General features: G+C 46.3%; 1 protein-coding gene across 3 annotated transcripts in view; it reads left to right on the forward strand.

The window, feature by feature from the left end:
- Positions 1–21,998, forward strand: part of agrn (agrin) — a 546,905-nt gene that overhangs the window by 396,504 nt on the left and 128,403 nt on the right. For all 3 annotated transcript variants that reach the window (XM_080215414.1, XM_080215417.1, XM_080215418.1), the window contains one exon: positions 11,826–12,047. In XM_080215414.1, coding sequence (XP_080071540.1) covers positions 11,826–12,047 — 222 coding nt within the window. The remainder of the gene's footprint in view (positions 1–11,825; positions 12,048–21,998) is intronic.

Below are 21,998 nucleotides of genomic sequence, written 5' to 3' on the forward strand. Positions count from 1 at the left end.
GCCGTTGTTTAAGAAGGGTGCCAGGCAAAAGGCGGGGAATTACAGGCCGGTTAGTTTAACGTCTGTGGTAGGTAAAATGTTAGAATCTGTCATTAAGGAGGAAATTGCAAGGCATCTTGAAGGGAATTGCTTGATAGAGCAGACGCAGCACGGTTTCATTAAAGGGAAGTCGTGTCTGACAAATTTACTGGAGTTCTATGAGGATGTGTCTAGGGCGGTGGATAGAGGAGAGCCGGTGGATGTGGTCTTTCTAGATTTTCAGAAGACGTTTGACAAAGTACCTCACAAGAGGTTATTGCAGAAGGTCGAGGGACATGGAGTTGGGGGTAGGGTGTTAGCGTGGATAGAGGATTGGTTGTCAAATAGGAGGCAGAGAGTGGGGGTCAACGGGTGCTATTCGGATTGGCGGATGGTGACTAGTGGAGTGCCCCAGGGGTCGGTGCTGGGGCCTCAGCTTTTTACCATTTATATAGATGATCTGGAGGAGGGAACCGAGTGTAGGGTGTCAAAACTTGCTGATGACACCAAGATTGGGGGAACGGCAAATTGTGCAGAGGGTGTGGAGAGTCTGCAGAAGGATCTAGATAGGCTGGGCGAATGGGCCAGGAAATGGCAAATGGAATTTAATGTTGGCAAGTGTGAGGTGGTCCACTTTGGTAGGAAGAGTGGTAGGAAGGACTATTACTTACGTGGCGAAAAACTGCAGCAGGCGACGGTGCAGAGGGACCTCAGGGTCCTTGTGCATGAGTCGCAAAAACCCAGCTTGCAGGTGCAGCAGGTGGTCAGGAAGGCGAATGGGATGCTGGCCTTCATAGCGAGGGGGATTGAATATAAAAGTAGGGAGGTCTTGCTGCAGCTGTATAGGGCATTGGTGAGGCCGCAGCTGGAGTACTCTGTGCAGTTTTGGACGCCGCACCTGCGCAAAGATATTTTGGCCTTGGAGGGAGTGCAGAGGAGGTTTACTAGGCTGATACCGGAGTTGAGGGGGTTGAGCTATGAGGAGAGGCTGAATAAACTGGGCTTGTACTCGTTAGAGTTTAGAAGAATGAGGGGAGATCTCATTGAGACGTATAAGATGATGAATGGGATGGATAGGATAGAGGTGGAGAGACTCTTCCCGCTCAAAAAAGACAGTAGGACTAGGGGGCACAGCCTCAAGATAAAAGGGGGGCGGTTTAGAACGGAGTTGAGGAGGAACTTCTTCACTCAAAGGGTGGTGAATCTCTGGAATTCTCTGCCGTTGAAGTGGTGGAGGCTGCCTCGCTAAATATTTTTAAGACGCGGGTTGATGGGTTTTTGATAAGAGAGGGGATTAAGGGTTATGGGGAGAGGGCGGGAAAGTGGAACTGAGCAGCGACAGATCAGCCATGATCTTATTGAATGGCGGGGCAGGCTCGAAGGGCTAGATGGCCTACTCCTGCTCCTATTTCTTATGTTCTTATGTTCTTATGTAAGGCAAATTGGGGGTGCTGAAGAGGACGGAACTTGAGGAGCATGGAGAAATTGGATCGTTTGAGACTGGGGGAGGATTATAGCAATGGGAAGGGACCATTTTGCAAATTGTAAATATCAAGGCGTTGTCAGACCAGGAGCCATTGTAGGTCAGTGGGGACGAGGGTGATGGTTGAACCGGTTAGGCGCAAGTTTGAACACAGGCCTTTTGGATGAATTTAATTTTCTAGCTATTGTCCAGACAAGCATTGGAATAGTCGCTATTTTGGTAACGAAAGCACGAGTGAGGGTTTAAGCAGTAGATCATGTCAAAGAAACAGTAAACTGTCAAAACGGGAGATTAGCATCAAATGGTCATGTTCCATTTCGAGACATTTAGAGACTGAGCCAAATATCTGAGGAAGGATGCCCTTCATATAGAGGGAGTGCAGTGAAGGTAAAATAGGCTGATTCTTGGGATGGTAAGACTGTCATGTGAGCAGAGATTCAGTCAGTTAGGATTGCATTTACTGGGGTTCAGAAGAGTGAGAGGGAATCTCTTAGAAATTTATTAAATTCTCACAGGGTGAGACAGGGTAGATTCGGAAGGAATGTGCCCGATGGTGGGGGAGTCCAGAACTAGAGGTCATAGTTTGAGGATAAGGGGTAAACCTGTTAGAACTGAGGTGAGGAGAAATTTTTTCACCCAGAGGGTGGCGAATGTGTGGAATTCACTCCCACAGAAAGTAGTTGAGGCCAAAAACGTTGTGTGATTTCAAGAAGAAATTAGATATAGCTCTTGGGGCTAGAGATATCAAGGGATATTGGGGGGAAGGTGGATCAGGATATTGATTTTGATGATCAATTATGATCAAAATGAATGGCAGAGCAGGCTCGAAGGGCTGAATGGCCTACTCCTGCTAGAGTGTGCGTGCGCACGTGTGTGTGTGTGTGTGTGTGTGTGTGCGCACACATGTTCCTGCCTCTGCCACCTTCACTTTGTGCATGGATCACTCGTGTTATCATGAATCATAGCTTCTGAAACTGCATGTAATAGCTAACCTGTTTGCCTGGCGTGCTGGTTGCAAGCTGTCTTGTGTACATGTGCATGTTATGCAAGTTTGCATAAAAGGTGTTTTAAAAAAAAAGAGTGGATCTCTTGGGCAGACTGACAGTAAATCGGATTAGAAATGTTCATTAGACAGACTGCTAGCTCCATCCTGAAGTGCCTCGACAAGCTTCTTTTCATATTGTAATGTTTGTGCATCGATTGTTCGAAGATAAAGCAATTACTGACCTGCAGTGGGTGAGGACTGCTTAATGTTTAACTGGAGCAAACTTTACTCCTTTGTTTGCATCTACATTGTGTTAGATTTCATCAGTCTGTGCTCTTCACATCATTTCACTGCTGTACTGCCTTCGCAACGGCGAACGGGCTAAGCATTATAAACCTGTTTTTCCTGAGATCCTTTTTAATTCTATCTGCGATCCTAAAAGCTAAAGATACAAGGAATGGTTGAACCCATTATGGGCATCCTTCTTCTCAATTTCACAAGTCAAACTATCGCTGCTTAAAGAATCCCACTGTGTTCCCCACACCCTTCCTTTGGTTAAATTGCACTCCACGGTTAGTAATAAGCTTACCAATTGACATTCCAGTTGCCGCATAAGAATCAGATTTTTGTCATGTCATGTATCATCAAAATTAGCATGAAGAAGAACCTTGGGGATTGTGAATTAGGACATGTAGTCCTGCATGCTTTTGCGCGAGCTTCCTTTATCTAACTAAGGCATTAATCTTTTCAAAGTCTTCATTTGCTCATTAACTTACCAGAAGTCATTAGCGATATCACGGCACTGTGATTTGCCCAACAGTGGCTGAATGTCCTGTCAATTCCCTCTACTTGCATGTATTTTGTCCTGTAACGCCCCCACCCCCAACACCCTCCATTTCTTATTCCACACCCGCTTGGTTAAAAAAAAGCATCGCAGTGCCGGAGAAGCAGTCGTCAATTTTTCCTCCCCACCGACTTGTCGCTAGAAATTTCCAGGGCTAATCTCTGTCCGAGCTACAGGAAAGCTGTGGGTATTTTGAAACCTGCGCCCATGGTTAATGAGCAGAAATCCTTGTGAGTTAACTGCTTATTAGGCATCAGGTGCACAGTTGGAGGAAAGGGTTTTCATACTAATTTTCTTTTAAGGATCTATTAGCTTGAAACTTGCATTTTCTAAAACTTCAAGAAGCATGATTTCACTGAGAGAATTGGCCATTTATTGTTCAGTTCTGGGAGCTGTAGTTTAGGAGGATGTGAAGATATTAGTTTATTTATTAGTGTCACAAGTAGGCTTACATTACTACTGCAATGAAGTTACTGTGAAAATCCCCTTGTTGCCACACTCCGGTGCCTGTTTGGGTACACTGAGGGAGAACTTAGCACGGCCAATGCACCCTAACCAGCACGTCTTTCGGACTGTGGGAGGAAACTGGAGCACCCGGAGGAAACCCACGCAGACACGGGAGAATCAGTCACCCAAGCTGGGAATTGAACCTGGGTCCCTGGCGCTACAGGGCAGCAGTGCTAACCACTTGCCATTGTGCCATCCGTAGGCAACACATAGAAAAGATTTCCAAGATTTTTTACCTGAGGTCCTTATTAATTCTGCCTGAGATCTTGTGGGCACAAGAAATGGTTTTACCCATTACGGGCATCATTCTTCCCCATGATCTCAGATGCAAGATTTCTAACACCGATTTGAGAAGCTATCTTCAAGAAAGAACAGATTGAGAGGCAATCAGTTAGAAATGTTCATAACCAAGAAGGATTTGCACAGAATAGACAGGGAGAAACAATTCCCATAGTGGAATGGTCAAAAATCAAAGATCATCAGTGGAAGGTGAATGGCAAAGGACCCTAAGGCAACATGAGGAAAAACCCTAGTACGGCACAGTGAATAGTTAAAGTCTACACAATCCCTAACATGCAGAAGGAGGCCACTCAGTCCATTGAGGCTGCACTTTACCTCCAGCAGAGTACCCCACCCAGGCCCCCTCCACCCCAACACCACAACCCAACACATTTACCCTGCTAATCCTCCTAACGCCCACATCTTGGTACACGAAGGGGCAATTAGCATGCCCAATCCACCTAACTTGCACATTTTTGGAGTGTGGGGGGAAACCGAAGCCCCCGAAAGAAACCCACACAGAGACGGGGAGAATGTGCAAACTCCACAGACATCCACCCCAGGTTGGGCTGGAACTCGGGTCCCTGGAGCTGTGAGGCAGCAGTGCCAACCACTCATCTAGGAGGACGCAGCCAGTGAGTGTCGTGGAGGCAATGGAGGTTTTCAAAAGGGAATTGGATAATTAGCCGCGGAGAAAAGACTCATGAGAAATCATGGAAAAGATGGGTGGATGGGGCTAACAGAGTTGCTTCTCGTGGTCTGTAAGAGAGCGAGCACGGAGACTTTCGGTGCTGTAATCGTTCAATGGTTCAAGAGGCTGCAGCCACTACTATTTGTGTGGGTGCTACCAGCTGTAAATCAAATAATAACAAGGCCCAGAATATGATTGGTTTGTATTTTGGAGACGATAGGCTCTTGATCGCATCCCTCAGTCAATCTGATCTGTGTTAACCTTGGAAAGCCCTCAGGCCTTGGATGTCCCTGTCAACGTTCCCCGTGCTGTATCATCCAATTAAGGACTATGCCTACAGGGAAAAGGTAATCTGTGTCACTGGAAACTTCTCCACTGAAACATGTCTCGCTCTTCAAACTGTTCCAGAGCGCAGATACTGCTTCTTTCATGCTTAATAGCAGAAAACTATTCTTATCTTTCTGTTTAATCTTTGAGAAGCATTAACTACATGAGTGGTGCCACCGTTTTTGTGGAATGTGGATGTCGCTGGCTAGGCCAGCATTCCCCTAACTTCCCTAACTAGGCCCAACTTCCCCGGAGAAGGTGGTGTTGATCTGCTGCAGGCCACGTGGTGCAGGTACAACCCACAGAACTATTAGAGAAGTGGGGGGGGGGGGGGGTTCCACATTTTTGATCTAGTGAAGGAACAGTGATATATTTCCAAGTCAGGATGGCAAATGGCTTGGAGAGGAACTTGCAACTGCTGCCCTTGTCCTCTGAGGTGGTAGGGGTCCTAGGTTTGGAAGGTGCTGTCAAAGGAGCCTTGGTGAGTTGCCGCAGTGATCTTGTAGATGGTGCGCACTGCCGTCAGGGCATCGGTGGTGGAGGGGAGTGAATGTTGAAAGTGATGAATGGGGACCAGTCAAGCGGAGCTGCTTTGTCCTGGATGGTGTCAAACTTCTTGAGTGTTGGAGCTGCACTTATCTAGGCAAGTGGAGAGTATTCCATCACCCTCTTGGGCCTTATAAATGGTGCACGTACTTTGGGGATTCAGTTTTTAATTACAGAACTCCGAGCCTCTGACCTGCTCTTGAAGTCACAGTACTTGTATGGCTAGTCCAGTTCAGTTTCTGGTCAGTGGTGACCCCCAGGATGTTGATAGTGGGGGATTCAGCGACTGTAATGCCATTGAATGTCGAAAGAATCTGTCTTTTTGGAGATGGTCATTACCCAGCACTTGAGTGGTGCAGACTTGCTACTTATTAACCCAAGCTGCCAACATCAACAGTTTAATTTAAAATGACATTATGCACTTCCCCAGAATCATTTAATTAATGGGCCCTGAGCTTCTTTGTCATTCATAGCATAAAAATTAAGAAGACAAGACAGATGATTATTGGGTTGGAAGCAAATTACTGCGGCTGCTGGAATCCGAAACAAAAACTGAAAGTGCTGGAAAATCTCAGCAGGTCTGACAGCATCCGTAGAGAGAGAATGGATGGGCCATGCTAAGTTGCGCCTTAGTGTCAGGGAGATTTGCAGGGTAAATACGAGGGGTTACAGAGATAGGGTGGGTGGGATTGTTGTCGGTGCAGGCTTGATGGGCCGAATGGCCTCCTTCTGCACTGTAGGGAGTTAATTGCTTCCTCTGGCTGTATTCATAACAAAATTTCTACCTGTGTCAGGAACATTAGTATTTATTATTAACCCACATATAGATGATTAAATTAGCTAGGTAGCCACCCTGCAGTGCGTCCAGTTTGGACAACTTTCTTTTAAAGGGTGTCTTGTTTCTGGGCAGTAGCTTCTGTCTTCCTCACTAGCAGCTCATCTGATCTCGGGCACTTCAGTTTGAGTTGATTTCAATTGGACTTAAATGGCGAGCTTTAGACTCGTTGAAGCGGTAATCAGGTTCTGGTGATGTCCACAGATGATTGCACACTTAGGCAGCTCCAGTAGAGGTGTCACATGTGATTCCGAGCCATCCCCAGCTCCCTTAGAAAGCAAAGTAATGGAAAAACTCAACAGGAAGATTGAGGCTGTCTGAAAAATTAACGGCAGCTTTTCCCGGGGATATTCACTATTAATAGTCGCTAAAGTGAACGCAGTTTCGGCACGAACCATCGCCGCAATTGTGACGGGGACGATATTTGATGGGCCAAACTAAAGTTGTAATTGTTTTCTCCCTATGACTGAGTTGGCAGCTGTGTCTTTTGACTGCTTACTTATCAAAATGGAACCGGAGACGAGACGCTGGTTTTTTTTTTAAAAAGATGTTGGCCGGAGTTCTGCAGCCGTTCACTCCAGTGGGATTTTCCAGTCCCGCCGGCAGCACACCCCTGTCTGCGGGTTTCCCACCGGTGTAGGGTGACGTCAGTGGGAATTCCCTCTCACAGTGGCGAGAGCAGAGAATCCCGCTGCTAGCGAACAACCCACCGCCTCCTGCAGGTGCGAAACATGGAGCTGGGAGGCCGGAGAACCTCGCCACATGTTTTTCCGAGAAACCCGGATGAGCAGAAGAGATTGGCCAGAATGTTGCCAGAACTCAAGGGGTTGAGTTACAGGGAGAGATTGGACAGGCTAGGACTTTTCCCTTTGGAGTATAGGAGACTCAGGGATGAGCTTACAGAGGTGTAGGAGATCACGGGAGGTGCGGATAGGGTGAATGCACTCAGTCTTTTTTCCAGGGTTGGGGAATCGAGACCTAGAGGGCAAAGGTTTAAGATAAGCGGGGAAAGAGTTAATGGAACAACTTTCTAACACAGAGGGCAGTGCGTACGTGGAATCAGCTGCCAGAGGGAGAGGTTGAGACAGGAACATTGACAACATTTAAGAGTTATTTGGATAGGTATGTGGATAGAAAAGGTTTAGAGAGATATGGGCCAAATGCAGGCAAATGGGTTAGCTTTAGACGGGCTTTTTGTTTGGCATGGACCGGTTTGGGTCGAAGGGCCTCTCTCCATGCCGTAGATTCTATGATTCTGCGATTATAGAAATTTTGACCCAGGCCCCATCTTAACATTTTTACCGAGCTATTGCCAACACAGCTGTGAGACATTGCAGCTGCTCACTCTGCTAACAGCCAGGATGACACTCTGGATTCATGAAGAACAAACGTTATTTTTCGGCAGCAAAGTCTCTCGCCTCCTCCAAAGCACGTTTCAACTGATTGGAACCTGGTGGTGGCATTTTCCAGTTCCTTCCCCGCTCCCTCACTCCTGACAAGAGGTGACGGTTCACCCAACCCACTTCTGAGGCAGCAAGTGGGGCACTAAATTTGGATCCGGAGACCCTAGGATAGTGAGGGAAACATCTGTTCTGGAAACTCCGGTGACGTCTGCATGCTGGGCAGAGTGGGGACAGATTTGTGCATGGAAGTGATGCCTGGCACAGCCGAATAGCCAGATTGCATTTTCTGGCTAGGCTTACTCATGGATGATGCCCATGTGTATAGGGTATTCAGGCTGTCCAAAACCCAGGAATCATCCCTATTTCATGTTGATTTGCTTTGATTTATTATTATCACATGTATTGGGATACAGTGAAAAGCCTTGTTTCTTGCGTGCTATACAGGCAAAGCATACCTTTCATAGAGAAGGGAAGGAGAGGAGGCAGATGTAGTGTTACAGTCATAGTTAGGGTGTAGAGAAAGATCAATTTAATGGGAGGTAGGTCCATTCAAAAGTCTGATGGCAGCAGGGAAGAAGCTGTTCTTGAGTCGATTGGTACGTGACCTCAGACTTTTATATCTTTTTCCCGATGGAAGAAGGTGGAAGAGAGAATGTCCGGAGTGTGTGCGGTTCTTGATTGTGCTGGGCGCTTTGCCAAGGCACTGGGAAGTGTAGACAGAGTCAATGGATGGGAGGCTAGTTTGTGTGATGGATTGGGCTACATTCACAACTTTTAGTAGTCCTTGCGGTCTTGAGCAGAGCAGGGGCCCATACCAAGCTGTGATACAACCAGAAAGGATGCTTTCTATGGTGCATCTGTAAAATTTGGTGAGAGCCCATTGTGAGCAAAAACTTTCTGGAGAGGAAGGGGGCGACACTGAGCTTTTTTTCTATTGAAGATGTTTCATTCCCTACTGCTATCCCCATCCGATGGGCTGGGCCTTTATTTCTGGAGGCTTTTTCCAGAGTGGTTGGCATTGCCGCTGTCTCAGTTCCTGAAATACAGTTTTCACGTATTGCTCCTCTTCTTCTTTATCTTACTCAAGGAGTTCAGCATTAGGGAGTGGGGACAGAGAGGTAGGTGGATTGGAGAGGTGACCTTCAGATCCAGCCCCCTTATCAGCCAGGGAGATGCCCAGGACCGCTGAGCGTCTCAGGTCACAGTTGAGGATGTGAGGGTGTCACGGGATAGGGGGGTCAACAGCAAGAGCTGAGGGGTGACTTTCAGCTACTCATTCCCCCCCTCTTCCCAATACCAGGTCCCATGGATCAGGCAGCGAGGGCAAAATTTTCCCAACCTGCCCGTCACGGGAATCTAGCAGGCGGGGACATGGACCACGCAAAGGTCCATTGAGCTCAGGCGGGGTTTTCCGGTCTTGGGGCATGTGCGGCCGGAAAATCCCGCCCTAAATGCCTAATGGGTAGGAGGATTTGCGCACTGTCCCACCTCGGTGGTGGCTGTTCATGAACTTACTCACCCTGGACCCAATCGAGGCAGAGGAAGAAAGGTGAGTGGGGTTTCCATCCGGCACCTTCTCATCCAATTAAATACCCCCAACCCATCCAAATGTGCCCTGGGGACCATAAGACACAGGAGGAGAATTAGGCCACTCGGCCTCAAGTCTGCTCCGCCATTCAACCATGGCTGATATTTTTCTCATCCCCATTCTCCTGCCTTTTCCCCATAACCCCGATCCTCTTATTAATCAAGAACAGATCTATCTGTCTTAAAAACATTCAATGACCTGGCCTCCACAGCCTCCTGCGGCAAAGAGTCCCACAGATTCACCACTCTCTGGCTGAAGAAGTTCCTCCTCATCTCTGTTTCTAAGGATTGTCTCTTTAGCCTGAGGTTGTGCCCTCTGGTTCTAATTTTTCCTACTTGTGGAAACATCCTCTCCACATCCACTCTATCCAGCCCTCGTGGTATCCTGTAAGTTTCAATAAGATCCCCCCTCATCAAGCCATTAATTGCCACCCTATGTTCTGCAATATCCCTTGTATCTGGGGAAGAGTCCTAAGCATCTGAGTCCATCTCTTAAAGATACATCTCACAGACTGGGAGTCGACTGTTGGTTTAGCGTAGAAACAGTGACCAGATTCCCGCCTGGTATTCACTAGATAAGCAACAGTAAATCACGAACTTGAGACTGTGGCTTGGGAAATGCTGTATTAGCCCAGTCAGCAGTCACCTGACTTGCTTAGAAGCCGTCTGTTACATTAAAGGCAACAGTATAAAGCCGAGTTCCTGAATTTGCAGAGGTTTGAACGCTGAGTTTGCAGCACGACACCGGGGCTTATTATAATTGAGAGATTATACCAGTCAGTAGCGCAGTTAATCAACAATTTACTGCTAGCTTTAGTGCCAGTTGTGTAGCAGTCAGCATTCAGGAAATCACCTCTGTTGTGACTGGGGAACTGTTTGTTTTTCGGGCTACTGTTATCTGCTCCAACTGGTTCTTTAATTCAGCCGAATTTACAATGTACTCTGTAAATATTTGTTGACAATATTACATTGTCAGGTACGCTGAGTTTACGAATTTAGTTAGCCCTTTTAAAGGTGCAACTTTAATACAAATTAACTCTTTTTGGACATTCTCTGCTGGAAACAGATGTTAAAATAGAGGAGTGCCTAGATTTTCAACTGTGAGGATCAAGGGGGAATGTGTAAAGTTTAAATCAAAGTGCAGGTTCTGAAATATGAACTAAAGATACTGGAAATATTCAGCAAGCCAAGCAGAATGTTCTACTGCATATTTCCAGCACTTTCTGTTTAGATTCTAGCTTAAGGTTGTGATTCCATTGATTTATGTGTACCAGAGCAGCAAGAGGTTAGCACTACTGCCTCTCAGCACGGTGATCTGGGTTCGATTCCTGGCTTTGGTCACTGTCTGTGTGGACTCTGCACATTCTCCCCATTTCTGCATGGGTTTCCTCTGGGCACTCTGGTTCCCCCTGAAGGATGTGCTGGTTAGGTGCATTGGCCATGCTAAATTCTCCCTCAGTGTACCCGTGATGCCAGCATTGGACTGGGGTGGCCACGGTAAGAAGTCTCACAACACCAGGTTGAAGTTCAACAGGTTTATTTGGTATCACGAGCTTTCGGAGCACTGCTCCTTCACCAGGTGACTCGCCGAAGCAGCGCTCTGAAAGCTTGTGATACTAAATAAACCTGTTGGACTTTGACCTGGTGTTGTGAGAATTCTCAGTGTACCCGAATAGGCACTGGAGTGTGGTGACTGGGGAATTTTTGCAGTAACTTCATTGCAGTATTAATGTCAGCCTACTTGTGACACTAATAATAAGTAACTTTAAAACTTCAAACACAGATTGCTGATGCAAACAAACTTCACTGTTGTGTATTAACAGTGATCTAGCATGAGGCACTGACCCTTTACAAATGAGACTAGACCCAAGCAGGTTGAGTAAGGGATGGAAGGGCAGTCAATGGGGAACTGGCACCTTCCCAATTTCATTGATAAGGAAACAGGGCCAATTGTGCCAACTTGTTAATACTTAATTCTAAACCATGTTTCAGTGACACCGAGTTTGAAAGTGCTGATAAAATTATAATGTACTTGGATAAATTGTTTAAAATAAAAGAAACCGGTTTCTTGGTTGAGGTTGCTAAGGCTTTGGGGCCCTGTAACATAGAAACCTTGGGCCTAAAGTGCACGAGCAGATCTGTTTCAAATCCCCAAGCGAGTGAGCTACCCGCGTACTCTTTAAGTAGAAGGCCAGGATGGGGGGAACAAAATGCTGGATGGGTTTGATCTCGGGTCACTTGTAAACAGCCACGTCAAAATGGCATCCCGCGTGAATAAGGTTTGCTAAAAATTAACCCCCTGCTTGATTTCTTCAAACAGACATTAACACTCTAAGCCCCTGCCTGAACATTGATTGTGATTTTGGGGCCAAATGCATTGTGAAGAATAACAAACCTGTGTGTGAGTGCCAGCAGACTTGCCAGAACGTGTACGAACCTGTCTGCGGCAGTGATGGACATATCTACGGCAATCAATGCGAGTTGGAGGCCATGGCTTGCATTCTGAAAAAGCACACCACCATTAAACACAAGGGTCTTTGCGGTAAGTGGCAAATAATCCATTCCGGAAAGTTCTTGCTTAAATAAAAGCGTTAGCGACTGTTAATTTTAGATCACGTTTTACTTTTTTTTAGATAAGGAATAAAGTATGTATTGTGCATTGACTCTGGCCAGTTTAATAGCACAGGGTCCCAAAGTGTCATCATTTTCTCTTCCTTCTGCCCGATTCTCCTAAATATAAAATTCTCTTGACGTCTGCTAATGATTCCATTCCTAGCAGTTGTCCCTCTTTTTTTACTCATTTGTGGGACACAGGGTGTCGCTGGCTGGCCAACATTTATTGCCCATCCCTAGTTGAATCTAATGATACACAGTCCCAAGTCAGATTTGGTTTCATTTATTATTGTCACATTTATTAGTATACAGTGAAAAGTATTGTTTCTTGCGCGTTATACAGAAAAAGCATATTGTTCATAGAGAAGGAAATGCAGAATGTGCAGAATGTAGTGTTAAGTCATAGTCAGGGTGTAGAGAAAGATCAACTTAATGTAAAGTAGATCCATTCAAAAGTCTGATGGCAGCAGGGAAGAAGCTGTTCTTGAGATAGTTGGCACGTGACCTCTGTATCATTTTCCCAATAGAAGAAGGTGGAAGAGAGAATGTCTGGGGTGCGTGGGGTGCTTAATTATGCTGACTGCTTTGCCGAGGCAATGGGAAGTGTAGACAGAGTCAACGAATGAGAGGTTGGTTTGCGTTATGTTCATGGATTGGGTTATGTTCACAACCTTTTGTAGTTTCTTCTTAGACAGAGCAGGAGCCGTACCAAGGTGGGATACAACCAGAAAGAAAGAAATCAGACTGCAAGATTCATTCAAAAAAGGTTTGGAATAGATAATAGATACTCAACAGATGAGAAGAGTAAAGATCAGCTTAAGTTTCAGGTGGAATTTCTCCTCTAGTTAGACTACCTTCTCTTTTTCCAGTTTCTAATAGGCCTGTGTTTTCCTCACTCAGTATTCCAGTTTGAATATTTACAATGTTTGCAACTCTGGAGTCACAAATAGGCCAGACCAGGTAAGGATGGCAGATTTCCTTCCCTGAAGAATATTAGTGAACCAGATGGATTTTACCAACAATTAACAATGGTTTCATCAGAAGATTCTTAACTCCAGATTTTTAAACTTGAGTTCAAATTCCACCATCTGCCACGGTGGGATTTGAACCCAGGTCCCTAGACCATTAGCTGAGTTTCTGGATTAATGTCTCATGATAATAGCACAAGGCCATTGCCTCCTCATTCCTCTCCATCCTCCTCCAGTTACCTGGCTAAGGTTGTTTAAAAGGAAGAAGTCAGGTTAGTTATTAAGGCCTCACCATAATATTGCCTCCCATTCTCACCCCGATTTCAGGTGAGATTGAGTGCCCGTCTTAGCGTCACGAATCCCGAGTTCAAATCCCAGTGGATTCATCTGGTCTTTGTTGAGGTCGGAAAAAGTTATAGCTTCGGATGTGGGGAGGGCCGAGCATAATGGGGCTACGTTGCCACGGTGTCAGTCTTGAATACTTTGACATTAATGTTCCTGCAATGATGCGCCAGTGTGCAACAGCCAGGAAAATACTGCGCGGACCTTGTTCCATGAACACACTTGGCCACCCAGATAATTTAATGGGAGCAAGCACTGAGAACTAAAGGAATAGCGGAACAGGAGTAGGCCCATTCAACCCCTCAAATCTGCTCAGTCATTTGACCAGATCATCGCTGACTTTGTACCTTGACATGTCATCTTCCTTCGCTATCTCCATATCCCTTTTTGTTCATTCATTTATGGGACATGGGCATCGCTGGCTGGCCAGCATTTATTGCCCATCCCCAGTTGCTCTTGAGAAGGTGGTGGTGAGCTGCCTTCTTGAATCGCTGCAGCCCATGGGTTGATCCACAATGCTGTTAGGGAAGGAATTCCTGGATTTTGACCCAGCCACTGCAAAGGAATGGCAATATATTTCCAAATCAGGATGATGAGTGGCCTGTGCAGGTGGTGGCATTCCCATGTATCTGGTGCCCTTGTCGTTCTAACTGGAAGCAGGTTTGGAAGGTGCTGTCTAAGGATCTTTGGTGAATTTGTGCAGTGCCTCTTGTAGGAAGTACACACTGCTGTTACTGAGCATCAGTGGTGGAGGGAGTAGACGTTTGTGGATATGATGCCAATCAAACCTGCTGGGTGGTCATTAGTAAAAGGGAGCATTGAGCACCACTTGATGAATGTTTTACTCTCATGGAGATGAGCACCCTTTTTTTAACTTGTTTGTGTTTTGTTTTTGAATGTTAGCCTGTCTGGTCTGGGGATGCCAACTCTGGCTGGATGTATTTTTGGAGGTTTCATTGCGCAGAACTATAGAATCCCTACAGTGCAGAAAGAGGTCATTCGGCCCATCAAGTCAATACCAACCACAATCCTATCCAGGCCCAATTCCCATACTCCCACATATTTACCCTGCTAATCCCCTGACACGAGGATCAATTTAGCATGCTAATCAACCTAACCCGCACATCTTTGGACTGTGGGAGGAAACTGGAGCACTCGGAGGAAACCCTCGCAGACACAAAGTGAACGTGCAAACTCCACACAGACAGTGACCCAAGCCGGGAATCGAACCCAGGTACCTGGTGCTCTGAGGCAGCAGTGCTAACCGCTGTGCCACCACGCTGCCCATCTCCTCCCAATGCCCCATCTCCCGCGTGCCCGCTATTGGTCACCCCGTATGTCCATCCTCACAGGCCGCTGCACCAATGGAAAGTGAACACGCCTTATTGCTCCACTTGCTCGCAGTCCAACCATCCTCAATATTTTTGTGTTTTGTAAATAGAAGCATTTAAAGAATGTGAAAATGCGAGGAATTGTTATTGCCCTTTGAATATTCTGCTGGCTTACTCAGTACAATAAAGTTTAAGTCATCTTGAGCCTGAGCCTTGACCCTATCGCCCTCTCTGCTTGCTGACTTACACCACCTCCCAGTTCAGCAAAGACTTAATTTGAAAAATTTTCCTCTTTCATTCCAATCCCACCATGATCCGCCTTTCCCCCTCTCTGTAACCTCCTCCATTGCGGCGACCCTCTGAAATATCTGAGCTGACCTAATACAGGTCCCCTGAGCATCCCCGATTTTAACTGGGCTGCCATTGATGACCGTGGCCGGAATGTTACCACCGTTCACACCGGCAGGATTTTCCCCATCCCGGTGCGGTGACTGAAGAGTTGGCTGGGCGTCAAATTCTCCGACCTAGCTGCAGCAGGAGCGTGACGTGAACGGTTGGGAAGATTATACCCTTCTTTCAACTCAGAGGTCCCAAATTTTGGAATTCCCTCCCTAAACCTCTCGGTCTCCCAAGCTTTCTAACTCCCTGTAAAATGCTATTTTAAAGCAACCTCGTTGACCTTCTGTGACTCAGTAACAAATGTGGTTTTCGGAACCACCTTTTCGGGAAGCACTTTGGGAGTTTATATTGTATGTAAAGTGCTGTATACATTGGGGGAGTTTAGTTTATTGATTGGTATCACAAGTCGGCTGATGTTAACACTGCAATGAAGTTACTGTGAAAATCCCCTAGTCGCCACATTCCAGCACCTGTTCGGGTACACTGAGGAGAATTTAGCATGGCCAATGCACCCTAACCACACGTCTTTCTGACGGTGGGAGGAAACCGGAGCACCCAGAGGAAATCCATGCACCCACAGGGAGAACATGCAGACTTCACACAGACAGTGACCCAAGCTGGGAATCGAACCCGGGTCCCTGGCACCATGAGGCAGCTGTGCTAACCTCTGTGCCACCGTGGTTGCTGCTGTTGGGGATTCCAGGTAATCTCGGTTGATTGACAATCCTGCCCTGGCTCCGTTTTCAGTCACATCCCATCGTTCAAGTAACTGCGCTCCGCTCTCTTGCCAAATTCCCGTGAGCTGCGCTGAGGCATGAAGGGTTGTAGAGGACGATTAGGATTAACAGCCTGGGCTTGACTGCACAGATTGTCCCAAGTCGAGTACCTCAGTACTGCCTGACACGCAAAGTGACCAAATGTTGGTTGCAGTGAGGTTGTAGCCTTGCGTGGCTCAATCTTTCAGGCAGAAAGTATCTTGAGGGAAAAGTTTAATTTGATTCATTATTATCACATAAGAACTAAGAGCAGGAGTAGGCCATTTGGCCCCTTGAGCCTGCTGCGCCATTCAATATGATCATGGCTGATCTTTTTGTGGACTGAGCTCCACTTACCCACCCGCTCACCATAACCCTTAATCCTTGCCTTAAAAAGATTCAATGAGGGAGCCTCAACTGCTTCACTGGGCAGGGAATTCCACAGATTCACAACCCTTTGTGTGAAGAAGTTCCTCCTCAACTCAGTCCTAAATCTGCTGCCCCTTATTTTGAGGCTATGCCCCCTAGTTCTAGTTTCACCCGCCAGTGGAAACAGCTTCCCTGCTTCTAGCTTATCTATTCCCTTCATAATCTTATATGTTTCTATAAGATCGCCCCTCATTCTTCCAAATTCCAATGAGCATAGCCCCAGTCTACTCAGTCTCTCTTCATAAGCCAACTCTCTCAATTCCGGAATCAACCTAGTGAATCTCCTCTGCGCTCCCTTTAGTGCCAGTATATCCTCTCTCAAGTAAGGAGACCAAAACTGTACACAGTACTCCAGGTGTGGCCTCACCAGCACCTTATACAGCTGCAACATAATCTCGCTGTTTTTAAACTCCATCCCTCTAGCAACGAAGGACAAAATTCCATTTGCCTTCTTAAATACCTGCTGCACCTGCAAACCAACTCCTTTGAAATTCCTGCACAAGGACACCCAGGTCCCTCTGCACAGCAGCATGCTGCAATTTTTTACCATTTAAATAATAGTCCATTTTGCTGTTATTCCTACCAAAATGGATGACCTCACATTTACCAACACTGCACTCCATCTGCCAGACCCTCACCCACTCACTTAGATTATCTATATCCCTTTGCAAACTTTTAGCGTCCTCTGTACACTTTGCTCTTCTACTCAACTTAGTGTCATCTGCAAATTTTGACACACTACCCGTGGTCCCCAACTCTAAATCGTAAGTCGTAAACAATTGCGGTCCCAACACTGATCCCTGAGGCACACCACTAGTCACTGATTGCCAACCAGAAAAACACCCATTTACCCCCCCCTTTGCTTTCTGTTAGTTAACCAATCCTCTATCTATGCTAATACATTACCTCTATCAATGCTAATACATTAATTGTGCACCTTTATCTTATGTAGCAGTCTTTGGTGCGGTACCTTGTCAAATGCCTTCTGGAAATCCAGATACACCCCATCCACAGGTTCCCCATTGTCCACTGGACATGTAATGTTCTGTAAGAATTCCACAAAATTAGTCAAACATGATCTGCCCTTCATGAACCCATGCTGTATGTTCCCAATGGGACAATTTATATCCAGATGTCTGGCTATTTCTTCCTTGATCATAGATTCAAGCATTTTCCCTACAACAGAAGTTAAGCTAACTGGCCTATAGTTAGCTGCCTTTTGTCTACCTCCGTTTTTAAACAGTGGCGTCACATTTGCAGTTTTCCAATCTGCGGGAACCACCCTAGAGTCCAGCAAATTTTGGAAAATTACCACTAGTGCATTTGCTATTTCTCCTGCCGTCTCTTTTAGTACCCGAGGATGCATCCCATCATGTATTGGGATACAGTGAGAAGTATTGTTTCTTGCACGCTATACAGACGAAGCATACCATTCATAGAGTACAAAGGGGAGAAGGAAAGGAGACGGTGCAGAATATAGTTGTAGAATCATAAAATCCCTACAGTGCAGAAGGAGGCCATTCAGCCCATCGAGCATGCACTGACAACAATCCCACCCAGGTCCTATCCCTGTAAATCCATGCATTAACCGCTGGCCCCCCGACACTAAGGGGCAATTTTAACATGGCCAATCAACCTAACCCGGACATCTTTGTTCTGTGGGAGGAAACCAGAGTGCCCGGCAGAAACCCACGCAGACAACGTACAAACGCCACACAGACAGTCAGCCGAGGCTGGAATTAAACCCGGATCCCTGGCACTGTGAGACAGCAGTGCCACCGTGCCGCCCACACTGTTACAGTCATAGCTAGAGAAAGATCAACTCAATACGAGGCAGCTCCATTCAAAAGTCTGGTGGCAGCAGGGAAGAGGCTGTTTTTGAGTCGGTTGGTACGTGACCTCAGAGGTTGCCTGATTCCTCTTCAAGAACTGCGATGAATAGACGTCTTTCACCGATGGAAAGATCTGCCGCTGGACTATATATCCCGGCGCAAGGAGGACAGGGAGAGAAAGGAGTGTGTCGGCTGGCTCATGTGGTCCGTTGCCATGGTTATTCACACTCTGTGGCCACTTGTCTAACTGCTGCCGACATATGTCACGCTCCTCCCAATAGCTGCACAGATGGGTTTCATCTTCAGGGGCTGCCAGGTGGTGCTTGACTGACAAGAGGTCAGAGAGCAAATTAGGAGAGATGGAGGCGGGTGTCGACTGAGTGGCTCTAAGTTATTCAGCGGCTAATGCTTATGCGTCTCATTGTTACACAGCAAAGGACTGATAACCACCATGCCATTATTAATCTGAGGCCACAGAACAATGGATTGATTAATAGATTTATTCCAGACTCTGTTAGTGATGAATAATTCACTCACTTCATTTAATGTTTGAATAATGGGGCGTTGGGTTAAAGAACAATTTTCTTTCACCCAGGGTGAAAATCCAGTGTGTGTGTGTGTGCACTGCATAAAGTTAGGATTTGTTCTTGGAGAGATTTATATTCCAGGTCAGGCGTCGAAATCTTTGTCTTTATTGGCTGTGTGCAGTCCATGTGCGAAATTTAAATTTGTGTTGTAATTCACTGATACAGAAAGAAGCCATTTGGCCATCGTGTCACTGCTTGTACATGATGATGCTGACTAATTAAAGATTTCCAATTTAGCATGTTAAAACTAAACCAGTTGATGAAGGAGGAGACTGGAAGCCAATCTTTTCCTGATTTATTCGTAGAGTGAAACATTTGGGCAGCACGGTGGCACAGTGGTTAGCACTGCTACCTCACAGAGCCAGGGACCCAAGTTCAATTCCCGACTTGGGTCACTGTCTGTGTGGACTTGGCACGATCTCCTCCAGGTGCTCCGGTTTCCTCCCACAGTCCGAAACATGTGGTGGTTTGGCCATGCTAAATTCTCCATCAGTGTACCTGAACAGGCTCTGGAGTGTGGCAACTTAGGAGATTTTCACAGTAACTTGATTGCAGTGTTAATGTAAGCCTACTTGTGACTCTATTAAATAGACTTTAAGCAGTGGTTGGCAGGGAGACAGGTTCAATTCTGGGCCATGGGTGACTGTCTGTGTGGAGTGTGCACGTTCTCCCCTTGCCTGCGTACGTTTCCTCTGGATGCTCCAGTTTCCTCCCACAGTCTGAAAGTTGTGCAGCTTAGGTGGACTGGTCATGCTCAATTGCCCCTTAGTGTCATAAGAACATAAGAACATAAGAACATAAGAAATAGGAGCAGGAGTAGGCCATCTGGCCCTTCGAGCCTGCCCCGCCATTCAATAAGATCATGGCTGATCTGTCGTGGCTCAGTTCCACATTCCCGCCCTCTCCCCATAACCCTTAATCCCCTCTCTTATCAAAAACCCATCAACCCGCTTCTTAAAAGCCCAAGGTGTCCCAAGGTGTGTAAGGGTTGGGTCTGTACTCATTGGAGTTTAGAAAAATGCAAGGTGACCTTATTGAGACATACAGGATTCTCAGGAGGCTTAACAGAGTGGATGCTGAAAGGTTGTTTCCCCTTGAGGGACAGTCTAAGACCAGAGGACATAATCATAGAGTAAGAGGTCACCCATTGAAGACAAGAGATGAGGAGGAATTTCTTCTCTCAGAGGGTAGAGAATCTGGAATTTTTTACCGCAGAGAGCTGCAGAGGTTGGGTCGTTAAGTATGTCCAAGGCTGAGAGACAGATTTTTGATCAGTAAACAAATCCAAGATTATGGGGATAAGGCGGGAAAGTGAAGTTGTGAATTATCACATCAGATCAGTCAAGATTTCATTGAATGGCAGAGCAGCCTCAATGGGCCAGATGGCCTACTTCTGCTCCTGTGGTGGCACAGTAGCACAGTGGTTAGCACTGCTGCTTCACAGCTCCAAGGACCTGGGTTCGATTCCCAGCTCGGGTCACTGCCTGTGTGGAGTTTGCACGTCCTCCTCCTGTCTATGCGGGTTTTCTCCGGGTACTGCAGTTTCCTTCCACAGTCCAAAGATGTGCGGGTTAGGTTGATTGGCCATGCTAAAATTGCCCCTTGGTGTCCTGAGATGCGTAGATTAGGGAGATTATGTAGGGATATGGGGATAGGGCCTGGATGGGATTGTGGTCAGTACAGATTTGATGGGCCTAATGGCCTCTTTCTGCATTGTAGGGTTTCTATGATATGTCTAATGTTCACACAGCTAAATGGCTAGAGTGTGACACAGGCTCGTATCAAACAGTGTGGATTGAATACTCATATCAGCTGAGATAGGATCCCAGCTCTGCTTTACCCCTGTGATCATGGGTTTGAGACTAGCAACCCTTGGACATGGAGGACACCGCACAGAGAACATACAGTACATTTTTATTCCGAGGTCTCGGAATCGGTAGCAGGGTTCCTTAAAGATGAGGCGACAGCAGCAATCGGACCCTCAGTTTGACTGGAACTGGTTTAGCAAGTCTGTGTTTTTCAGATCAAGTGAGCTCCACTTTCACTTTTCTAATAAGAAGAGCGAAAGTGACCACATACTGTCATTGCGCAGACGGTGCAAAGAAATATTCACGAACAAACATTTTCGCTGTACAATGACTGTAAGTCATCCCTGGCAGTTCCTGCTGCGACTGAGCTTCCAGGAGCTTTGGTTGTCTTGCGTTTTCTATTGGAATGAGCTGCAAGTGCCTGAGTCAGTCTGATGCACAGCGACAGTGATAATAAGGGGAATAATAGAATGGAAAGTCTTTATCTAAATTAGACAATGCCTATGAACCGGCAAGACTGACAGTGCAGGTGTGATGTCAGGCTAAATCGGGAAACTAATTGCGGCCTCAGAATGAAAAGCAATGGTAGATACAATATGGATATGAATGTGTGGGATCCATTGTAATTAAACTTACTGAATAGTTTGGACCTCACTAACTTAGATAAAAGAAGCAGAATTGGACCTGTTGCCCCCAGAGTTAGTTGCTAAATTCGAGAAACATTGTGAGGAATAGTGGAGATATGAAGTGTTTAAATGGGGAGGTAGATGGAGGGCTGATTACCCTGATCATTTTTCTGTTTTCTGGTGAACTTTTGTGATCATCATTGTAATAGACATGAGAATGGAACCAGTAAAGACCACAAGCAGTTTGAAATTATGTGAAGCACATTCTGGTGCTGAGTGAAATGCCTTTTAACCTGTGCCCTAGAAATGAAGTGACAATGCATTTTCAGAACAGGCATAATAAGATTGCAAAGTTTTTTAAAGTTTATTTATTAGTGTCACAAGTAAGCTTACATTAACACTGAAATGAAGTTACTGTGAAAATCCTCTAGTCGCCACACTCCTGCGCCTGTTTGGGTACACTGAAGGAGAATTTAACATGGTCAATGCACGTCTTTCAGAATGGGGGAGGAAACCGGAGCACGTGGAGGAAACACATGCAGGCACGTGGGAAATGTCCAAACTCCATACAGACAGTAACCCAAACTTGGAATTGAACCCAGGTCCCTGGCGCCATGAGGCAGCAGTGCTAACCACTGTGCCACCCTGGTTCTGGTTTTGTTCCCTCTGGCGCAGAAGAGATTTTCCCCTCTCTTGCGAGGGCATAACCACTATTTGAACAAAAGTGATTCTCTCACCTTCCTGACACATTCCTCCCAATGTCCCCCCAGCCATTCTTCACTTTGCAACACCGGGCCCTCCGA

Source organism: Carcharhinus amblyrhynchos, chromosome 30, assembly GCF_965287045.1.
Source record: "Carcharhinus amblyrhynchos chromosome 30, sCarAmb.v2.hapA, whole genome shotgun sequence".
In the NCBI taxonomy this organism is placed as follows: domain Eukaryota; kingdom Metazoa; phylum Chordata; class Chondrichthyes; order Carcharhiniformes; family Carcharhinidae; genus Carcharhinus; species Carcharhinus amblyrhynchos.